This window comes from Rasamsonia emersonii (assembly GCF_000968595.1).
Source record: "Rasamsonia emersonii CBS 393.64 chromosome Unknown ctg1118621760605, whole genome shotgun sequence".
NCBI lineage: Eukaryota > Fungi > Ascomycota > Eurotiomycetes > Eurotiales > Trichocomaceae > Rasamsonia > Rasamsonia emersonii.
In genome coordinates this window covers 1-21,524 of record NW_013562868.1, presented here as the reverse complement: position 1 = coordinate 21,524, position 21,524 = coordinate 1, and the positions used below count along the sequence as shown (strand labels likewise).

The 21,524-nt window shown below is 50.5% G+C and overlaps 11 protein-coding genes across 11 annotated transcripts; 5 read left to right on the top strand and 6 right to left on the bottom strand.

Moving 5' to 3' along the window:
* Nucleotides 1-43: 43 nt before the first annotated feature.
* Nucleotides 44-991, top strand: T310_7899 (uncharacterized protein; the record flags this gene model as incomplete). The annotated part of the gene is made up of 1 exon (XM_013469323.1): nt 44-991. One exon carries the CDS (start codon nt 44-46, stop codon nt 989-991), a length of 948 nt encoding a protein of 315 aa, XP_013324777.1.
* A 913-nt stretch (nt 992-1,904) lies between these two features.
* On the top strand, nt 1,905-3,156 carry T310_7898 (DUF887 domain protein; the record flags this gene model as incomplete). The annotated part of the gene is made up of 2 exons (XM_013469322.1): nt 1,905-2,380; nt 2,535-3,156. The coding sequence occupies 2 exons, from the start codon at nt 1,905-1,907 to the stop codon at nt 3,154-3,156; spliced, it is 1,098 nt and encodes a 365-aa protein (XP_013324776.1).
* Nucleotides 3,157-3,869: 713 nt separating this feature from the next.
* Nucleotides 3,870-5,595, bottom strand: T310_7897 (SWI-SNF complex subunit; the record flags this gene model as incomplete). The annotated part of the gene is made up of 3 exons (XM_013469321.1): nt 3,870-4,397; nt 4,455-5,407; nt 5,490-5,595. 3 exons carry the CDS (start codon nt 5,593-5,595, stop codon nt 3,870-3,872), a joined length of 1,587 nt encoding a protein of 528 aa, XP_013324775.1.
* Nucleotides 5,596-6,046: 451 nt separating this feature from the next.
* On the bottom strand, nt 6,047-7,388 carry T310_7896 (Proteasome regulatory particle subunit (RpnF); the record flags this gene model as incomplete). Its single annotated transcript, XM_013469320.1, has 2 exons — nt 6,047-7,053; nt 7,121-7,388. 2 exons carry the CDS (start codon nt 7,386-7,388, stop codon nt 6,047-6,049), a joined length of 1,275 nt encoding a protein of 424 aa, XP_013324774.1.
* A 314-nt stretch (nt 7,389-7,702) lies between these two features.
* On the top strand, nt 7,703-9,166 carry T310_7895 (Small nucleolar ribonucleoprotein complex subunit; the record flags this gene model as incomplete). Its single annotated transcript, XM_013469319.1, has 3 exons — nt 7,703-7,705; nt 7,752-8,740; nt 8,809-9,166. 3 exons carry the CDS (start codon nt 7,703-7,705, stop codon nt 9,164-9,166), a joined length of 1,350 nt encoding a protein of 449 aa, XP_013324773.1.
* Nucleotides 9,167-9,352: 186 nt separating this feature from the next.
* Nucleotides 9,353-10,613, bottom strand: T310_7894 (Short-chain dehydrogenase/reductase family protein; the record flags this gene model as incomplete). The annotated part of the gene is made up of 2 exons (XM_013469318.1): nt 9,353-10,003; nt 10,116-10,613. 2 exons carry the CDS (start codon nt 10,611-10,613, stop codon nt 9,353-9,355), a joined length of 1,149 nt encoding a protein of 382 aa, XP_013324772.1.
* Nucleotides 10,614-11,757: 1,144 nt separating this feature from the next.
* On the bottom strand, nt 11,758-15,470 carry T310_7893 (CAIB/BAIF family enzyme; the record flags this gene model as incomplete). The annotated part of the gene is made up of 8 exons (XM_013469317.1): nt 11,758-13,541; nt 13,811-13,843; nt 14,000-14,197; nt 14,253-14,546; nt 14,596-15,100; nt 15,151-15,274; nt 15,360-15,391; nt 15,450-15,470. The coding sequence occupies 8 exons, from the start codon at nt 15,468-15,470 to the stop codon at nt 11,758-11,760; spliced, it is 2,991 nt and encodes a 996-aa protein (XP_013324771.1).
* Nucleotides 15,471-16,236: 766 nt separating this feature from the next.
* Nucleotides 16,237-16,606, top strand: T310_7892 (Riboflavin synthase alpha chain; the record flags this gene model as incomplete). Its single annotated transcript, XM_013469316.1, has 2 exons — nt 16,237-16,532; nt 16,570-16,606. 2 exons carry the CDS (start codon nt 16,237-16,239, stop codon nt 16,604-16,606), a joined length of 333 nt encoding a protein of 110 aa, XP_013324770.1.
* Nucleotides 16,607-17,257: 651 nt separating this feature from the next.
* T310_7891 (Ribosome biogenesis protein Ssf2) lies at nt 17,258-18,349 on the bottom strand (the record flags this gene model as incomplete). The annotated part of the gene is made up of 1 exon (XM_013469315.1): nt 17,258-18,349. The coding sequence occupies one exon, from the start codon at nt 18,347-18,349 to the stop codon at nt 17,258-17,260; it is 1,092 nt and encodes a 363-aa protein (XP_013324769.1).
* A 513-nt stretch (nt 18,350-18,862) lies between these two features.
* T310_7890 (ATP-dependent rRNA helicase rrp3) lies at nt 18,863-20,335 on the top strand (the record flags this gene model as incomplete). The annotated part of the gene is made up of 2 exons (XM_013469314.1): nt 18,863-19,184; nt 19,239-20,335. 2 exons carry the CDS (start codon nt 18,863-18,865, stop codon nt 20,333-20,335), a joined length of 1,419 nt encoding a protein of 472 aa, XP_013324768.1.
* Nucleotides 20,336-20,959: 624 nt separating this feature from the next.
* On the bottom strand, nt 20,960-21,517 carry T310_7889 (Phosphoacetylglucosamine mutase; the record flags this gene model as incomplete). Its single annotated transcript, XM_013469313.1, has 1 exon — nt 20,960-21,517. A coding segment is annotated over one exon (558 nt), but the record flags the coding sequence as incomplete, so codon positions are not given.
* Between the last annotated feature and the right edge of the window lie 7 nt (nt 21,518-21,524).

The window sequence follows — 21,524 nt, the reverse complement described above, 5'->3', positions numbered from 1 at the left end:
GTCAGGAGGAGGAAAAGAGTCTCTTCTGAATATGATCCTAGCTCTGAAACAAGAAAAAGAAGAACTGACCAAACAAAACATGAAACTCAACAAGGAGCTCTCAAGCCTCGAGACAGCGCTAGAGATCCGTCAGGAAGAGATGCAGCTTATGGAAGACCGAGCGGAAACTCTCGAGAGAAGGATTCTCGAAGGAGTCCTTGACCACGCTCGGAGCGTGCTTCTCAGCCGGCCCGGGAACCACACGCATAACATGAATCTGAAGCGGGTGTCCAGCTCCGCCAGTACTGCTACCAAAGCCAGCCGGGTCAGCACTACCAGCATGGCAAAGGACGGCCGTAACTTGGTTAGCAGCGGTGTTGGAATGGCACTCAAACGACGAAATGCATCGAAAGTCAGTCACAACGGATCTGTCGTGTCCTCCAACCCGGGGAAAGAGCGCAGGATCCTCAGTCTGAGCCATGTGACTGGAAACAAGGGTTCCACTGACCGCCCGCTGACGATGGTGCCGGCGGGCAACGGGGCGCTGACAAACCTCAAGCGGAGTCACTCGGTCAAATCTAACCTGCCGTCGCGCAAGACCTCGTGGGGCGGAAATGACGCTGTTGCCAACAAAGAGAATGAAATTGTGCAAGAGGAGGAAGAGCATGACAGCGGAGCAGAGAGTGATACCGGAACGCAGAGACGGACGAGCTATGCCGGCACCTGTCCCGACAGCTTGTATGACCCGAGAGACCGGAAACCTAGCTACGCCAGTTCCATCAACGGAGTAGTCGCTGAACACTCTGGGTCCATCCTCGAAGAGAATGATGAGGACAAAGAGAATCGGGAAGCTGGTGACGGGGAAGATTACCAACAGACCGAAGGCGACCCAACCAGTGCAGATCTGGACGAGGTCCCTCAGGAAGGACTGTCCGAACTAGAGCCGCCGCCGAAAATGACTGACATGATGCCTGCTTGCAGCGACAGTGGCATCGGGACAGAGATCAATTAGGGGCATCAGTGTCAATGGGGGGATGACACTCGAGCTCCTGGTTGAGATGCCAATCTTGAAATGAGAACCATGGATTCGCTACAGGGACGCCATGCCATGCGTTTGGATGCTGTTTCTTCCAGGGATACATGATTGGTACGCGATTCGAGTGAAGGAGTTTCGGGTATTTATGACATTATATGGACATATCGATACCTTTTGCTTGATCGTTGCATGCTGGGTCAAAGACCCTGTTGACACTGCCGACCGACTCTCTTTTTTTTCCTTTGTTACGATTCATTTGTATTTACTTTCCCTAGCCAATGGTTACGAATGATGATGATATCCACGTGAATATTTTCCTGAGGTCAGAAGTCCACGAACCCATGCTCTTCGTGATCAACGTAGTTGTTGGCACTTACGCATGCGCCAACATGCAGCGAGAGGCTGGTCAAATGAGCAGGCTCAGGTGGCTGAGTCAGCCATCCCCAACAGATTGGCTCCAAACCAGTTAAGTTAGGTGCCTGCCCTGGGAGCTAAGCCCGAAGGAGTTAAGCCAACGTCATCCGCCCCAGCAAGAAGAGCGACGCGCGCCAGGAACACGATAGGGCCATGCGGTGACCTGCCTCATCGAGACGGCAGCCCCCAGCTTCTCTCTCAAAGAGAAATAAATTCCTTCCTGGTATACGGGCCTGCGCCTGGTCTTGTCTGCCTAGACTTCATCACCAGTCTCTCCAGGCTTTCCTTGTTCTGCTTTTGATCTTTATAGATTCTGGCGGCTTCCGATCTTCAGTAGCGGAGATGACTTCCGCCTAGTCACCGCCTTCGTTATCTTTGATTTCCCCCAACTTCGTATCATTATTATTTCCTTTGCCCCTTGGCTTCTTCCCTTTGATTTCTTTATCGTCCTCAGGGCGAGGCGCCGAGCGTCACCATGCTGGACCCTTTCCCTCCACCGCCTGGGTGGCTCAGGGACTTGGTGACCCCCTGGGCAGTCTATTTCAATCTGCATTCGTTGCCGAACCACATCCATGAGATTCTGGCTGCTTTCGCCTTCTACCAATTCGTCCACTCGTATCTTTCTCCACGATTGTCGGCGGCGCTTTTTCCCCGGTTCTATCCAAATTTTCCGCGTCGTACGCAGCTTAACTGGGACGTCCACGTGGTCTCTCTGCTCCAAAGCACGCTGATCAACTTGACTGCGCTATGGGTCATGTTTGCGGACCGCGAGCGGAAAGGCATGACTGCGGAAGAGCGTGTGTATGGATATACTGGTGCCTGCGGTCTGGTGCAGGCATTGGCGACGGGTTATTTCTTATACGATCTCATCGTGAGCACCGTATATGTCAAGATGTTCGGGGTGGGCATGCTTTTCCATGCCATTAGTGCACTGTGGGTGTTTGCACTTGGGTTTGTTCGTAGTCTCCTTCCTTATCCTTACCTTCTTTACGCGGGATCTGAAGAAAGAAACATTATCCGTTTACTCGGAATTCTAACATCCATACGTCCAGAGACCGTTTGTCAACTTCTACGCTCCAACATTCATTCTCTATGAGCTCTCTAGCCCATTCCTCAACATCCATTGGTTCTTGGACAAAGTCAACATGACGGGCAGCAAGGCACAGTGGTATAATGGAATAACGCTGCTGGTCGTTTTCTTCTGTTGCCGCTTGGTCTGGGGCACCTGGCAGTCTGCCCTCGTCTATATCGACATGTGGAAAGCGGTGAAACAAACCTGGACTGCACCTCTCTCATCCGTTTTGGACCCAGTCAACACCAACGCTACAGTGTTTCAGGAGCGAGACGGGATTCTCTGTGTCGATGAAGCATGTGCCAGAGCAAATGCGGAGATCTCTTACTTTGCTCACCGGGCCGCAGGTGGCGTTCCGATATGGTTGGTCTTGACATATGTCGCCTCCAATCTCATCCTCAACGGACTCAACTATTACTGGTTCTCACAGATGATAGAGGCGGTAATGAAGCGCTTCCGGGAGCCCGCTATCCCGGCCAAGAAAGAGAAGGAACCCGGTATTACCAAGGTGGAGGTTCAGCCAGATATTGTGCTCGATGCGGCTGGGAAATTGAGAAAAGAGGAAGGTTACTTCGAGACCGGCGACGGAGCGGAGGAAAATAAGACATCTGCCGTCGACGCCTTCGGCAGCGAGACTCTGAGAAAGAGGATATAGACTGGCCTCTTTTACCTAATTTGACCGTCCTTCTTACTGTCAAAGCTTCTTAGGCTGTGCTGATGGACCATTTGAAAACCATCGCCGTCGCCTGGTAGTTATGATGTTAAAGAAAGGGATTCGCTCCGTCGCCATCGCATTACTCCTGTCTTTCGGGTTGGAACCATTTGAAGGAGGCGCTATCGGGTATCTTCGCAATCGAAATATTTTGCCTATGTGCAAGAAGTTCTTTTTTTTATTCTCCCAATGATACGCAATGTGAGTCGAAACTCTTAGACACACATGTGTCTTTAGCATAGCTCTCTTATTATTTTCGGGAGATTCTACAAAACACGAAAAACAAAAGTCCTTCGAGACTACAAACCAACATTTTTATAGGTTCACGTGATATCTAGTGGTCTGCAGCTATGCATGAAAGACAAATAAATAACAGCTTTTTTTCCCCCCAAAGTCTACCAAACGAGATCAGAGACTAAGAAAAACATAGACGTATTACATTGTACAGTACAATACAGACTTTTCAATCTTCCGCACAACCCACACCAGCGCCTGAGGTAGTACCTTCCCATACAATTCTTGAAGTAGAAAAAAACATGCCCATCAGTAAGTGTAAAAGGGACACAAAGAATCAAACATGGCAAGAACACAGGAACGGAATCGAAGAAAATTCCGTACAAGAGACAATCGGACGAAGCTGACACGTATTGCCGCGATCACCGAGCAGCAGCAGCGGCTTCGGGTTTGGCAAGCATGTACCGGACCGCTTCCCTGGCCACAGGGGCGTTCCAGACACTGTTGTCACCACCGCGTCTGAATTCAGGCGCATTGCCATCCTCACCACCACCGCGGGTGGCCTCGCCCAGGATTGTCTCGAGGTCTCTGCGCTGGGAGTTGAGCCAACGGCGGATGAAGTTGGCTGGGTCTTTGCTGAGGGCGGTGTAGAAGGAGTGGCGGGCCTTGGAGTGCATCAACGCCTGGATGATGAGGGCGAGCTGGTCATCGAGCAGGCTGATCTGCCGGATTGAGGCCGCGTACTGCGGGTTCGAGGTCAGGGCGATCATCTTCTGCCGCAGCGGATCGTCTACCGCCACGCGAATGTCATAGATGGTGGGGGTCGGATTCCTATGGAAGTCCTGGTCGACACGAATCGTGTAGGGTAACTTGATGGGATCAAGAGGAGTCGTGTGCGCGCCGATGGCATCCGGGATCTGTGGGAAAAACATCTGCTCACGTCCGAAGATCTGTGGAAAGCAATTAGTATCGGTGAACAAGAATGTTAAAAGGAGAAATCCACGTACAGCTCTCAAACGATCGTCGCAGCGGACTTGTCGCTTCTCTTCATCCTCTTGCAGACCCATGGTTCTAATGTAGTCCCAGATTCCGAGCACAATCCCGCTGCGGGTTTCTTCCTCCACGTCAAGGACTTCAGCCAGTTCCTTACTCAACTTGTATCTTTCGGGGGTCTCGTCCCTCACGAGACTCACGGTAATGTTCAGATTCTCTTGCGAAGGACGGGAGAATTGCAAGGAGTCAAAGTCGGCGTTGGGAGGTAACGAGGTTGCATTGGGTGGCAATTGGGGCTTGGTCCAGGTGATCGGGGCGATGTCTTCAGGTTTTGCTGTCGGCGTCTTGTCAAAATCGATGGTAATGGATTTGAAGAAATGCGAGAACCGCTGTCGTGGCCGCTTTGGTAGCCTGGATTTCTTGGATTTTTCTTCCTTGGGGCCATCCTCATCCATCGCATCGCCGTCCTTCTGCGCATCGTCTCCATCATTCTCATCGTCGCTGTCATCGGCAGGGACGGTAGGGTCGCTGTCATCATCCAACAGTCTTCCCTCGATTTTCACTTTGTAGCGTCCAGAACCGGGGTTGGTGGCGCCGCCTGTTCCGTTGTGCTCGCCGACCTTCTGCCATGGCTGATCCTCCACCGTGTTGGAGATCCAGATGCGGAGAGTCCGGTATCGCTTGACCGTCCGGCTGATCGAATCCTGAATATCAAGTCTCTTTCGAACCATCGCGGCGTCCATTTTCTTTTCCAACTCCTGGAGACTCTTGTATTGCTGTACTCCTTCCCCGATGATCACATCTTCCACGCCCTCGGGGATAGTTTTATCAGTCGGCTTCCGACTACGTCGCAGGGCAGCATCGTTGACCTGTGGCATGTTGCGCTGAGCGGCGGCGTGAGCGGCGGCCATGTATTGCGGGTTAGGGATGCCTTGTTGAGGATGAGGAGGCATAGGCATAGCTGGTCCTGAGGGAGCCAAGGAAGTTAGCAAATCCGAACACCTGCGCGGCGAATCAGGAAGAATTTTGGGTTTGACTCGGGCTCGAACCTGGGCCTGGGCCTGGGGCGCCGCGACGAGGTGTGGCGGGAGAACGCTGCGCGGCTTGAGGGTAGCCACGAGGAAAATTGGGCTGCATGGGGGCGTTCATCGCCATGCTGTGCTGGACAATGGAGACTGGATATGAGGTGCACCAGTGAAGAAGGCCGTCAAAATCGGCAATCGAGATAATACGTGGATTCTTGATCCGTAGGGCTGGCCGGTTGTCGTTGGGCAGTCTGGACATTTAACAAAGTCGCGACGGTCAAGGTTGTCTGTCGGCCCTGCCGCGTTCACACGCTAAGCCGTTTACGGTAACACAGAGCTGCCTCCTGTCCTACAGGTAGAATGTAGTGCTCGCCAGCACCCTAATTTATCATTACGACTATACAGACTACGTGATATAAAGTCACATCACATAACATGCTGGAATTGGATGCGGGAATGATCCCATTTCTAATCGTTGCGACATCTTCCTGTCTTAGTCCTCTCCCTGCCCCCAAAACAGCGCGTTATCAAGCTCTCTCTCAAAGCCCAACGCTTCCAAGCAGACAGCATTTGACAGCACTTTATTCCAACAGAGACGCCTGATTAGTGTACAGTACTTCCACCACGTTGCTCAACTTTTCGATCGTCTGCAGTGCTGCGTCATAGGCTTGATCCCTCTCGGTCTCCTCGAAAACAATGAGACATCCAGCACCCTGGTCCAACACGCCAGTGATCACCTTGTCCAGAATCATCTGTGACAGCTTCCTCTCAACCTGTTGCGTATCTAATCCGACCATCTTGGCGATGTGGTCGATCTCCACACGGCTGAAGGGCTCGATCACCTTGATGAGATTCTGCTCCAACATCGCGTCGTAAAGTCGTCGAAGGTGGTTTCGGATAAAGACATCACCTCCCAGCTCATATCGGTAGTCCGAGAGGGCCTTCTCGTACTCTTCCAGGGATCGGTTGGCGTGGGCGCGTGCCACAGCCTTCATGGCTTCCAGCCGCGGGCTTGCGTACTTAAGAGCCTGCTTGGAGTTGAGTAGACTCGTCACATCGTCGACGAGGTTCAACATGATCTTGCACAGAAGCATATATTGAAGCGCTGCCGTCGCCTTCTCGGAATCATCGAGCGAGCTGTAGCCCTCTAGAGCTTCGATGAAGTAGGAATAAGCCGTGTTAAAATCTTTGTCCTCGGCGTGGAGCATGCCACTCTGCATATCGAGACCAGCTTGGAGGTTTGGAGGAGTATAGACAGCGGATGCAGAGGTGCGAGCAGATGTGAGAGCAGCGCGTGCTTTGGCCTGGTTGCCGAGGGCGTGGTAGACCCGAGATTCAAGCAGTTGTATTTCCACAAGAACAACCTTGTCATCCAACCGTTTGAGCTCTCGGAGCAGGGAATTGATGAGCGTCAGGGCATCGTAGTAGGACTGCTTCTGCATGTAGATCATAACCAAGCGGGTTTCCAAGCTCTGTCGAAGGAAAGACCGTCGTTCTGAGACGGCCCATTCAATGCAGGCCTTGATCACAGCAATCTGAATATCTAAGGTGTTCGGGATCTCGCTGAGCAGATCAAGAAGTTGGCGAACTAGAAATCATCACTGTAAGAATCTTACTGTCACTTTCAATGCGCCTCCCGTCAGACCACCACTTACCTAGCTTTGCTGTCTTCGCTTTGGCGAATGACGAGAAGACACCCCAGCTTGTTTTGATCAACTCGGCCAGTTCCTGAGGTCTCCTGCCATCCCTGTACAGTTCTCCCAGACCGATCAAAGCTGCTTCATAGTCGCGCGAAGCACTCTCTGTTGTCCCCACTCCTTGGGACAGGATATCTTTGTAGATGTTCTCGGCTTTGGATGGGTCCTTGGACGAGAGGGCCTTCGCTTCCTCTATCCGCTGGGCGACAGTCGCGGAGGAAGCCATGTTGGACGACTGACGCCGCTCGTATGTAATATAGTGGAGAAAGGAACGACGAGCTACGGAAGGCTCGAGTGGTGAGAAATTGCTGCTGTAGCGAAATGCGGAGTGGTGCTGGTGGATAGAATGGAGCTGGCTGTAGGCGGACGTCTGCTGGCCAGGCTGACGGAGCGTCACCAGCAAAGCTCCGGCCACCATCGCCGCGCGCTAGCGAATCACCCACTCAGCCCAGCCAAACTTTTTTAGATCCGCCGTCTCCAAAAGTTATGCAAACTGCACGATTTTAACCCGTGGGCATTTTTGCACCACTCTGAGCCAATATGGTAAGTAAATTCCTGGTCGCTGTTTCTAAATTCATCCAGCTCATAGATTGCACAGAAAATCAAGGCTCTCTCGCACACTGCTGCCTCGCAGCAAGCTCCCGGGTCGAGTATCGCGAGGCAGCCAAGGAACCTCGACCCGGCACAGCATCCGTTCGAACGAGCTCGAGAATACACACGAGCTCTGAATGCTATAAAGATGGAGCGGATGTTTGCGCAGCCATTCATTGCACAACTGGGTAGAGGTCATGTCGACGGCGTGTACACCATGGCCAAGGATCCGGGCTCGCTGGAACGGTTTGCGAGCGGTAGCGGTGATGGGGTAGTCAAAGTCTGGGATTTGACGAGTCGGGAGGAGATTTGGCACACCCAAGCGCATGAGAACATTGTCAAGAGCATGTGCTGGACGTTGGATCGGAAGCTGTTGTCGTGCGCCAGCGACAAGACCGTTAAGTTGTTCGACCCGTACAATTCTTCACCAGAAGCACCGCCGCTGGCGACCTATCTGGGACAGACCGCTTTCACCGCGGTCTCTCATCACCGCGATCACCCTTCCTTTGCTGCCTCATCGTCTGTCATCTCCATTTACGATCTGTCCCGACCGTCATCCACCCCATCCCAGACTCTCCACTGGCCGACCAGTACAGACACCATTACAGATGTTGCCTTCAACCAGACGGAAACATCCATCCTCGGATCTACCGCCACAGATCGATCAATTGTGATGTACGACCTCCGTACGTCGTCACCGTTGGCCAAGGTGATCTTGAAACTCGCATCGAATGCCATTTCCTGGAATCCCATGGAGGCCTTCAACTTTGCAGTCGCCAACGAGGATCACAATGTATACATGTTCGACATGAGAAAGATGGATCGAGCCCTGAATGTGTTCAAGGACCACGTTGCTGCTGTCATGGATGTAGAGTTCAGCCCAACTGGGGAGGAGTTGGTTACCGCGTCCTACGACCGTACAATACGTCTATGGAATCGAGCTGCTGGACATTCGAGAGATATCTATCATACAAAGCGAATGCAACGGTATGATTCTATTATTCCATTACTCTGTCTATTGTTTATTGCTATCATTATGCTAACGGTGCTTGCAGGGTCTTCTCGGCCATGTTCACCCCGGATAACAAATATGTTCTCTCCGGTTCTGACGATGGTAACATCCGAATCTGGCGTACCAATGCTTCGTCACGTAGCGGCATCAAGAGTGCGCGCCAGAGGCAGAAGCTCGAGTACGACCAAGCACTGATCAACAGATACTCTCATATGCCTGAGATCCGAAGAATCAAGCGTCATCGTCATCTGCCTAAGGCCGTCAAGAAAGCAGCCGATATCAAGAGAGAGGAGCTTGCGGCCATCAAACGAAGAGAGGAGAATGTTCGCAAGCATAGCAAGAAGGGTACTATGCCACGCCGGAGCGAGCGTGAAAAGATGATTCTCGCGACTGAGCAGTAGTCCGTCGAGTCGATCGGCAGCATCGCTGGCATTGTGCACAAGTATGCGGGGTAACATCTTTCACATGCCATATTCCATTGGGGTATTTCGAGACGTCATTTTTTTTCATTTCTCGGTCATCCAGAGGGGTGCCATCTAAGACATTAATCAAATGTCACGTCAGAGCAATAACATCTTATAATAACGTCATTCCGCGTCGATGACCTCCACGTCACTTTCTGATCTGCTCGAAGATTCAGATTGGGTTCGAGGGGTCTTTCCCGCGAATGCCTTTGCTATTGCACCATCAATCCCGCTTAAATAGCGGGCAAGCCGCTGGATCGAGGCAGGCAACACCGCGTACCAGTTCACCAGTGCAGCAAAGGCGGGTAATCTAATCACCCCACTTGTTCCTTTGTCGACTGCAGAGACGATTTCATAGGCGACTTGGATTGGTTCCAGGACGGGTGCGAAGAACCCGTTTGGTGTCTCGACTCCATCAAACAGCGGAGTGCACATCTGGCCCGTTTCCACTAACAGCAATTTGATCTTCTCGTCAAGGCCCGACGCTCTGAGTTCGGCTTCCAGCGTCCTATGCAAAGCACTGAGGCCCGCCTTGCTGGCAGAATAGTCTGCCAGACCAGCAGCAGTGAGCTGGCCAAGGACAGAACTCACAGTGACGATAGCGCCGCCGTTTTCTGCCGTGATCATGCCGGGCAAGAAAACTTGGAAAGTGTGAAAGGGTGCGAGCAGATTGGTTCGGATTGTCTTCTTCATCGCATCTGGGGAGAGGGATAGAATGGTCTGTCCGTTGATCCCGGCTGCCAGGCAGTTGATAAGCACTGTTGGTTTTCCAAGCTGTGAAGCATCGATCAGTAAAGCATGTGGGACAATTATTAGATTTAGGCAACGAGAACGCGAAACAGAATGAAAAATACGCATGCAGAAGAGATAAAGAGATATAACTCACATCGTCCTCGATCCTTCTAGCCGTCAGTTCGAGAGCCCTCCTATCTGAAACATCACATTGATAATATTCCACCCCTGACAGCTCATCCCAGCCCTCCACCTCCCCAACTTCCTTGATATCTAACACTGCAACGCTGGCCCCTCGCATCCCGTAGATCTGGGCGATAAGCTGGCCCAGTCCACTGCCACCTCCGGTCACCACAATCACCTCATTGCTTAGATCGACCTCGCGCGGGGTGCCGTATGCAAGGCGGTGATTGAGCACCCTTGCCGCTGTAAAAAGCGTCAAGAGGGTGGCGTAACCGACTGCGATGATGAAGGACGGGTGATCCGTTGGGGTGGCCTGCGCACGGAGACAGAGAACCACGATCCAGGCTATGAAAGGATGGAGAAAGGTCTGATTGAGGACTTTGATGAACAGGTCGAGTGTGAGGTGCTGGTACCATTTCTTTTCAGGTCGAGGGGTCAAGCCCACTGGTTGTGAAGTTATCTTTTCCATAGTATCGTTATGTCTCTTTCGACTCTCGATCCTTCCTGACCTTTTGGTGATCTTTCTGGAATTGAAATCGGGCGAGTTGTATGAAATTAAATTGGTCGAAAGAAGGAGATGGAAGAAATAACAATTGTTCAACAAGGAATAGACAGATTATAAGAGAGTACCGCCGGGGCCGTTCAGAACTGAAAGGACAATCAAATTAATTAACCACCAGAAAATGTATTTTTGACCAAAGGAACCTAAGCACACACTGGAACAGGCGGATGTATTATTTATTTCCTTTCTTCTCAGTTTTGGCTTGCCATGAAAAATGATGAAGCCACAGGTTTGGAGCTTTGCCAGACATCAGACGAGACGTGGTTGAAGCTGCGGTTGTTTCACCCAAATTCGGGGACTCGAAAGCTAAGAAAGCTGATGCAGAAATGTGAGACACAGCCCACAACCAACACGTCAGGGTTTCATGGATTATGGAGATTGAAACAACAGTGAATGATTGCTCCTGTCTTTCCTGCAGGTTATCTAGTAGTTGATCGGGCTGCTGGGCCTTGGTACGTTGCTCGTGTTATGTTTAGGCTGCACCTGCTGCAGATGCCACAAGCCACGTGCCTAAGGTGTTGTAGCAGGCGGTGTGACTCTTTCTGCCTGACAAAATCTACTGCCCCACTCTTATCATCCCATATGTCCTGCTTTTGTTCTCTACATATGGCGGGATTTGGACGTTGTACTGTGCAGAACATGAAAATAGATAGGTATCTTCAGATGAACTTGATGGTATTCTTTCTCGTTTTTCAGATGCACTGCTAAACATAAGAATCACATGGCAAGCTAAATCCAATCCTCCAAACACCACTAGTGATACAGAACAGCCCCGAGAATCGCATGCTCAGTAACACTGATTTGACGCCTTTCCAAAAGAATCGGTCCCAGAGATCCATCCCTTGATACTGTAACCGCAGATCAAAATGCCAAAAAAACTCCGTACATACAAAACAGGTCGAGTGGTTTTAGAACGTTTGTTTTGCGCAAAACGACCGCCAGGGTCTCTTTGGAACATCATCCTCAAGTAGCCTCATGCACTGACAGTAATCCACATAATGCTTAGCCTCGTACTGAAGACAACGGTAGCTATCTTCTGACCTAGGACGTATTACGCTGCACCTCCGATTGACGCAACGCCGTGTAGCGCGTGACTAAATGTAGGACAAGCAGGATCGTCCAGCAGCATGTCAAGATCTTCGCTTTCTGGGGGGAGACGGAAGCCGTTTCCAGCTCGCGGGTAAAGTCGATGCTCTTCAAATTCATATTCCGATCCCGAATCCTCAGAATCATCATCATTCTGCGCACGACGTGACTGACCCGAGGTGTCTGGTGCTGGAGCGCTAGAGGCTTGCTCAGTCGTCTGTGGCATATCTGACGACCCATCATTCTGGATGTTGACTGGAACAACAGCGGGCGATGGATCAGCCTGGTCAGGGATCGCTGTAGATTTGGCTGGTGCAAAGAATTTGGATTTTTCTAGATCCTTCAGATTTGAAGGAAAGATCGAAAGAGTTGGGTCGCGGTCCGAGAGACTCATGAGCAGATCAACAAGAGCTGCATGAGACAGGCCAGACAAATACCCGCGTTTTTCTTCTGCCGAAAACATCTTTCCTCCGACGCGAGCTCCCGGCAATTTCTCAGCAACCCGAGAATCATGATTAACAGGTCCAGCATCGTTTGATGACTGAGGCTTTTGTGGCACTTCTTCAACCGGAGGTTCCACCGGTCTGCATTCTCTGCAGAACCATTCCGCCTCTTTCACTTCGATCACCTCCTTTTCAATTGGAGGGTCATGACAGAATTGATGCCAGGCGCGATTGCATCCGTCACAAAAGACTATCATGTTGGTCGGCGGGCTATGGCCTCTTTGGCAATGTGCGCATGTAACATTCAGCTCATCACCCTTGCGATAGACCTTCCTCTTCTTTTTCGGCGATTTAGCATTAGTTGCGTCTCCTTTAGGAGCGTCCGAAGAATGGGCCTTCTGCTTAGTTGCGGGCGGAGCAGGAGGGACGAATAGAGAAGGTCGGTTAACCTGCCGACCAGATTTCGTCCGTGTCGCGATCGGAAAGTTCGATTCAGAGCTAGAGTCGTCGGCTCTAACATTGTCGTCATCGCTATCTTCGTTCCGCTTGCGTTTCTTGCCTTGTTTAGAACCATTGATGCCCTCTTTGCGCTGACGAGAGTTTTCTGTTTTCTTCCGGCTTGCGGGCAACTGTGACGGCGTTTGAGATGAAGCCACAGAAGCGGGTGCAACCGACTGAGGAGGAACTGCTGGTGATTGATCCGGTTGTGCAGCCGGCTTTGGCGCGATGTTGACAAGTCCTGGCACCCTAGGATTCTGCTGAGATGGAAGTACAGGAGGACCCGGAGGTGCAGTTGGCACCGCCGTCGCAGCACCGTGGCTGGCAAAGGGAGGTGGAGGGAGCGGGAGAATTGCGGAGGACATCTTGATCTTGCCCATGTTGTTCAACTTCATATTGGAATTGTCAGAGGCCGGTCTGACAGAGGGAGACAAGTTCAAACCAGTGAAACTTGTTGGAGGATTGCTTTGTTTTTCGACTTCTGTTGCCTTGTTACTAGTAATTCGTGCGATGAGTTCGGTGGTAGCAGGAGACAACTTGGGAATCAGAGGAACCTTGGGGTTTTTATATTGCACGCCTGAAGAAGAATTAGGAGAATCAGGCTTTGGCTGAATAGGCGTAGCGTTGTATTGTGCTTTCGAGAGTGAATGAAAGCTATCAGGTGAATGCTCACTCGATGCACCGTTCATTGATGCAGCGGGCTGGGCCCCCGCCGGAGGGGGGTCTGGACCTCCATTGTGTTGGGACATTGTATTGGCAGAACTCGAATGAATGATCAGGAACAGCGCCCTGAGCCAGATTCCATCGACTGTACAGTTTCATCTACCCGTGCAGAAGTACATGCATTTAGTGCCAAAATCCGAGCATTGTCTATGGAGTACAGTATCATCACGTGATCGAGGAATTTTGACTCGACCCAGAATAGGATGATGAGACCAGAGACTTTGGAGATTTGAAAGTTGATTTACTCGCATGTATGTACAAGCCTTACAGCTTTCGTTTTACTCGACCGGCTTAGAGAGAAACTACCTGGTTTATGCCAGGAACTTTTGGCCCCCAGCCCTACCTACTACGTACACATAGGTTTTACCCAATTTCCAGGTGGGCTCCCTGGATATATTTCGTCATCACCTACCCTCCGGGCTCAGTTTTCCATGACTTCACGCATAGGCCGACGAAACTACATGATGTATGTACACCCTGAAATGGCTCCATTGACTATATATCAAGACCCGTGGTCGTTACGCGTAACTTATGAGATAACACCGTCTCGTTTCAACGAAGCGATTTCCTCGTCGCTGTATTGTAGCAGATCTCGGAGGACCTCGTCGGTGTGCTGGCCAAGGGTCGGGGGAGGCGTTCTGACTCCTGGTTTAGCATGAGAGTATTTGATCGGTGTGTTCACAAGCTTTATCGGTCCACAGGCTGGATGATCGACCTCAGTGACCATGCCGCGAGCTTGGACTATAACTTGGTCAGCAGAGTGGGAAGAATGATAAGTAATATTGAGGAAACCAACCGTGTGCATGATTCAATGTGCCTTGGATATCGTTGACGGCTGCATAGGGCATCCCGCTGCCTTCAAAGATCTCAAGCCACTCCTGCGTCGTCTTCTGTTTCGTCTCCTCCTCGATCATGTTGTCGAGCACTTCCCGGTGCTTGACTCGGCCACTGTTTGTCACAAAGCGAGGATCTGTCTTCCATTCGGGGTGCCCGAGCCGGTCGCTCAGAACGCCAAACAGCTTGTCATTCCCGCCTCCGAAGAGGATATCGCCATCACGCGTCTTGTAGCTTCGATAAGGAACGATGGAAGCTGGTGGTGGATTAGTAACTCGACATTAACCTGGTATTATCTCACGTACGATGCGCGGTGCCCCATCTTCCCGAATCTTTCTCTCCACTTATTAACGCAGAGCTTGCCAGATTCGACAGAGTAGCAACCTGGCAATCGCTAAGACAAGCATCGATATGCTGACCCTTCCCCGTTCTTGCTCTAGCGATCAGGGCAGCCATAATCGCATTGGACGTGTAGAGCCCCGTGGTCAGATCCGTTACCGCCACTCCCACTTTGACAGGAGGGCCGTCCCTTGACCCCGTAATGTGCATCAATCCCATTTCGGCTTCCACCATGACATCGTAGCCTGCCCGGTTGCTGTACGGCCCAGTTTGGCCGTATCCGGTGATACTTGCGTAGATCAACTTCGGGTTTATGGCACTGAGGGTCTCATAATCCATTCTGTACTTCTTGAGACTTCCTGGCAGATAGTTTTCGACGAGCACATCACATTCCTTCGCGAGTTTATGGAGGATCTCCACGCCCGATGGGTGTGCAAACGAGAGGCCAACTGACTTCTTATTCCGGTTTACCTTTTGAAGAACATTAGCAGGAAGACTTCTGCATACCCGCGACAACATACTGCCAAATAGTACGCACTCTCACCAGGGCCGTCCTTCGACTCATCTTTGTATTTTGCAAAAGGCGGGCCCCAAGCTCTGGTATCATCGCCTCGTACAGGGTGCTCGATCTTGATTACATCTGCTCTAGAAAGTATATTCAAATCAGCATGTATATTCCGAAGTTGTTTGGCTTGCTGAATCTATAGGGTTGTAACGGGTCGGCACATACCCCAAGTCTCCAAGGATCTGTGTACAGTAGGGCTACAATGCATGTTCAGCAAATTTTAGAAAAGAAAAAGCGAACTTTCCCAAAACTTACACCAGCCAGAACCCTGGTCATGTCAAGAACCCGTATGCCTTCCAATGGCAGAGTTCCTGGAGGAACTGCTGTCGAGTAGCGCCGCCATTGCGCGACACATCCTGGTGATGTATTCGACAAGGCGTACGCTGACCGCCGTAAGATGCTCCGCAATGCTAATGTGACTGTCATATTATCAGCACTGAGCGATGCATACGGTATGTCAAGTGGTTATATTGTGTCGTTGCGGAGTCCGGTCTGAATCCGCCGACATGTCGGAACTAAGCCGAGGTCGGCCATTCCGTCCCCTCAGCGATCTTTCCTCCGCACGAGAGCAGCTCAGGTTGACGATACACTGCTGAGACAGCAAGCTGCGCATCATGTTCACCGGCCTTGTCGAAGCAATAGGGAGTGAGTTTCTAGAAAAGGCAATCTGCTATGCCGTGAAACTGATTGTTCCCCAGCCGTTACGTCCCTCGAACCCCTGGATACAAGCGCAAGCGGGGGCGGGGGAACCTCCCTGACAATTTCGGACTGCGCGGAAATTCTCACTGATGCACATCTCGGGGACAGCATAAGCGTAAACGGTAGGTATATAATCCATCTATCTCTTTGACGTGTTCCCATCCGCACTCCTAGTGCTAAGAAAAACATCACTTGTCAAGGAACATGCCTGACTATCACCGCCTTTGATAAGAACTGGTTCAAGGTTGGCGTTGCGCCAGAGACCCTTCGCCGGACCAACTTAGGTTCCCTAAAGCCCAATTCTCAAGTTAATCTTGAGCGCGCCGTTTCCGCGTCGACCAGGATGGGTGGACACTTTGTTCAGGGTCATGTCGACACCACTGCGAAGATCCTGTCGGTCACTCCGGACGGCAACGCGCTTACATTCAGGCTCCAGCCCAGAGACAAGAGTATCTTGAGATATGTTGTTGAAAAGGGCTATATTACGCTGGACGGTGCCAGTCTGACGGTGACGAAAGTTGTCGATGGTGAGGATGGCTACTGGGAAGTCATGCTCATCGCATACACCCAAGAGAAGATCGTCACGGCGAAAAAGAAGCCCGGGGAAGAGGTGAACGTTGAGGTCGACATTGTCGGAAAGTATGTCGAGAAAAGTGTCCAAGGCTACTTTGCTCAGGGGTCTGGCGGAGACTTTAGCATCTTGGAGAAGATAGTAGGAAGAATTGTGGAGCAGAAACTAAAGGAGTCATCGGCGTCGTAGTTGATTCATAGAAGAGTACTACGACTGGATCATACGGCTCATACGAAGTTCTACCACGCTGGGAAGTTTTCTGGTGAATGGACGGATCACTGAATTTTTGCTTTCCTGGAAGGAAAATTTATAGCTAACTAGGTAGGTAACAACGATACCCGAATGAACAGGGTCATTTGGAGCATAGTGAATGAGTTGGATGCCACCAATGCAATCAGGCCTTGCACGCAAGACCTGGCAGGAGGTCTGTTTCTGAGACACTGCGATATCCTATGGAAATGGTTCTTTAATTCTTGGCACCATTTCCCTCGCTTGTTTCTCTATGTTGACCCCCTTCGATGAACCCAGGATCAGTAGTAAGAGGCACAGTTACATCCTCACTCCAAGTGGCTGTTATGGTTAGCCCTACTTCGCTAATAATATCGAAGTGACTCAACCGCGCTGGCGAGGGCAGCATGTTTTATGCTGCGCCGGAAGCCTTACTGCTACCGTGCCATTCATATGGCCACTGCAAGCATGGTAATAGTCTCGATGAAGGAAAAGAGTCGTATATCTCTGGTCCAAGCCAGTGGAGCAATTAAGATGATCATTCGAAGCGTTCATGGTGTTCAATTCATTCTTCCATGGACTCGTCATTGTCGTCGTCCATTTCCTGTTCAACATCGGCTTCCTCATCAAACTCGTCGCTGTCCTCCCATGCGTCATCCATACTCTCATCCTCGTCCTCGGAGCCCTCGGCACCCTGGCCGCTAGCTTTGGCCTTTGCTTTCTCCTGTTTCTTTCTCTCAATGTTCTCTTTCTGTCGTTTCTTCCGTTCTTCCTTTTCCTTCCGTCTCCGCTCCCAGGTTTCATCCAGCTCCTTGACCTCTTTCTCCGTCTTCGAAACGAAATCGTGCCACATAACTCTTCCGCCACATAGACCTTCCTCGACTTTTATCAACTTCAACTTCATGCGGGGACCTAGCTCCACCAGCTTCACAGCTCTCTTTTCAACATTCGGCTTTTCGGTTAGCTTTTCTGGTTTTTTCTCGCCTGCTTTCAACCGTTGCAGTTCCCGCCTATTCAGGACCTTCTTCGTAGTACTCTCGGCGACTTCCACTTCTGCGTCGGTATCCAGTTCAGTTTCACTAGCCGAGAAGTAGCCGGCGCTAGGATCGAGTAAATAGTCTGCGACATCTTCCAGCTTCCCAAGGTTCGGTATGTGCTTTTTCTTATCCTTGTGGCGCAGCTCCGCTGCATCGAGCCGCCTGATTCGTTTGGGTATGCCGGTTTTCCTTGTGGTAATGGCGTAGTGTCTGAGATTTAAAATGTACGAATCATTTCCGGAGCCATCTGGCGGGAGTTCTCTATTCACAAGCATCACACGGCGAATAGAAGAGAGAGGTGTAGTTTGTGGAGAGATCGGCGGGAATAGTGATTGGAAGACCGTTGTGGTGAGAGATTCAAGACGTTTGGGAACTTTGGAATTTTCATCTGCATTGGGCGAGTTGAAGTTGTTCATCACCAAGAGAGGGGGCGTTCTGTGGTCCTGTCCACCGCCTCTGGGATGTCTCAACGCCTTTTCAACGTCCTTGCAAAGGGAATAACTCTCAACTCTGAAGTGCAATGTCGGTCCACGAGGATGAAGTGCGATTCGCATGTTCGTATTCCCTGTCTTGGATTTCGAGAAGAGAATCAGATGGGTGACACCCAAAGGCCCGGCCATCACCACGTAGTCCTTCAGCTTATTGGCTCTGCGTTCCTAAATAGGCTGAAGTTAGAGTCGACAATTCCATCATAAAGTGGTACAATCGAGGAATCTTACCTTTAAACGACTGGCCGTATCAGGTTCCATCATTAAACGAAAATCTTTGACCAGCTGGCTCACACTGGACCCAACTTCTCCTGCGCCGATTCGAATGACCATCGACTTCGGAGAGTTCATGGAACTTCCAGACGCATTCTGCACCCGCACATGGGTGCGCTTCTTCGTGCGTCTTCTTGCCATTTTCGACCTTCTGATCGAGAATGGATTAAAGAAAAATTAACAGATGAAGTTGATAACTTCAATAATCCTGCTCTGAAACTTTTTTTGCCGGTCGCTGATAATCAGAAAATTGGAGAAGGGCCGGATTATTGATTTTGCGGCGCGCCAAAATTATTTTTTGCGGATCGCCTTAATCAAACTCCGCGGGGGAACAGATACCATCTCATAACCGTTTGGGATAGATAGCCCAAAATGCCGGCATTAAAGAAAAGGAAGATTGCGCACGAGGGTTCAGAAGACTCTAATAATTCGAGTTCTTCGGATCGCGAAAATTCACCCGGAAAAGAGGTCTCCAACAAAGAGGCCCGAGATGGAGATGCTCGACCGCAGAAGACATTTAAAGATCTAGGAATCATTGATCAATTATGTGAAGCCTGTGACACGCTGGGGTACAAGAAGCCTACTCCAATCCAAGCTGAAGCGATACCTCTGGCACTACAAGGTCGTGATCTGATAGGGCTTGCGGAGACTGGAAGTGGGAAGACTGCTGCATTTGCTCTTCCTATCCTACAAGGTTCGAAGTTCTTGATATTTCGCATACGAGGGAACGGTAACTGACATGATGCAGCTCTCATGGATAAACCGCAAGCATTTTTCGGCCTTGTATTAGCTCCTACTCGCGAATTAGCATACCAAATTTCTCAAGCCTTCGAAGCTCTCGGCTCGACAATATCGGTTCGCTGCGCTGTCATCGTCGGAGGTATGGACATGGTACCGCAAGCAATTGCATTGGGGAAGAAGCCTCATATAATCGTTGCTACGCCTGGGCGGCTACTTGATCACCTTGAAAACACGAAGGGGTTCTCGCTACGGACGTTGAAATACCTTGTCATGGACGAGGCAGACAAACTCCTTGACATGGATTTTGGTCCTATTCTCGATAAAATTCTCAAAGTTCTGCCGCGGGAGCGACGCACCTATCTCTTTTCCGCCACCATGACTTCCAAGGTGGAGTCCTTACAGCGAGCGTCTCTCAGCAATCCTCTTCGAGTATCCATTTCCACCAGCAAATACCAGACCGTCTCCACTCTCCTCCAGTCTTACCTCTTTTTCCCTCACAAACATAAGGACATTTACCTTGTCTATTTGTTGAATGAATTCGTTGGTCAATCGGTCATTGTCTTCACCAGGACTGTTCACGAAACACAACGCATCGCCATTCTCCTACGAGCTCTCGGTTTTGGGGCAATCCCTCTTCACGGGCAACTTTCGCAGTCCGCACGGTTAGGAGCCTTGGGGAAGTTCCGTTCTCGCAGCCGTGACATTCTCGTTGCGACCGACGTCGCGGCAAGAGGTCTTGATATTCCTTCCGTCGACGTGGTATTGAATTTTGACCTGCCCCCCGACAGCAAAACATACATTCACCGTGTAGGACGGACGGCACGTGCAGGGAAGAGCGGGCGTGCTATCAGTTTTGTTACGCAGTACGATGTGGAGATCTGGTTACGCATCGAAGCTGCTCTAGGGAAGAAACTGAAAGAACACGAAATCGAAAAGGACGAGGTCATGGTCCTGGCTGATCGTGTCGGAGAAGCGCAGCGACAGGCGATCACGGAAATGAAAGAGCTAGAGGAGAAGAAGGGTAGCAAAGGATCAGTATTGAAAGGCAAACGTGGGAAGGGTTTGAAGCGTAATCGGGACGACATGGATCAGGAAGAAGGTTGACACGAGTATTTTCCTTTTTTCTTTTCTTTCTTTCTTCCATCTCTGGCAGTACAGAAACTTGGTTATTGGATGTATTTGCAAAATACCCTGAAATTCAATCACATCTATTGTAGAAATACTGATTTCCACACAAAAAAAAAACTGTAAGCATGCTGCATATTAGTAAGGGATATGATGAGAATTACGATAAAAGAAATAAAAAAGTATTATATATATTAAGCGTAGGAAGCCTACCTGGAGAATAGATGATAAAGACATACATAGTTGGCAGGCCTGAGGTCAGAACTTGACTGTTAAGAAAAACGGTCTAATCAATATGTACCGTGACTAAATTTTATTTTCTCAATAAAACTATTCTAGGTATGATTCATGTCGTTACAAGTATTATTCCTTTACTTTCCCCCGCCTGAAAATCGATGACGGATGCTACCCTTTCCATGGGAATTACATTCCATCCTCTCTCTCTTTCCCTGATTATTATCTCATCACTAAACAGATCAATCCGTAACCACCTGACCTTGTGACGAACGTGCATGCGGCCGGGTTACGTAGGACTGTGGTGAGAAATATGGAAAAGTGTAGGAAGTAAACGGCGGGTTAGCGAAAAGGAGCTAGCAATGTTGTTTAGGTAGACTGCACTATCTCAGTGACGGTGCCTGCGTCCCGAACAGCATTCGCAACACGCGTCGCAAGGTCGTCGGCTTCTGATCGGCTTGCAGCCTCCGCATAGACACGAACTGCGTCCTCAGTTCCACTTGCACGTGCGAAGCTCCGTCCTTTGTTATAGCGGGATTGCAGAGCGTCGATTTTGGCTTGAAGTCCCGGTGGCGATTCCAGCTTTCGGTCGGCATCGTATGCTTTGAATATCGAACGATTTGGGACTTCAATGCGAACGAGCCGAGAAGGCAAGTCAGTGTACGTGCCAAGCCACTCTTTCGGGGTCCATCCCTTGTGCGCAAGGATGGCCTCGACGAGCAGCATGTCTGAGATGGCATCACCAACAGCTTGGTTGATCAGATCCGTGAGACCAATCAGACACTCCAATGCGTGCTGCTGGGCAGGGGACTGAGGTTCCGCACTCTTGATGATCTTTAGAGCGTTTTCAGAGAAGGTAACGGTGCCGTGACCATTGGCTTCGAAGTATACTCCGACATCAAAACGCAAAGCAGCATGATGAAGGTGCTTGACT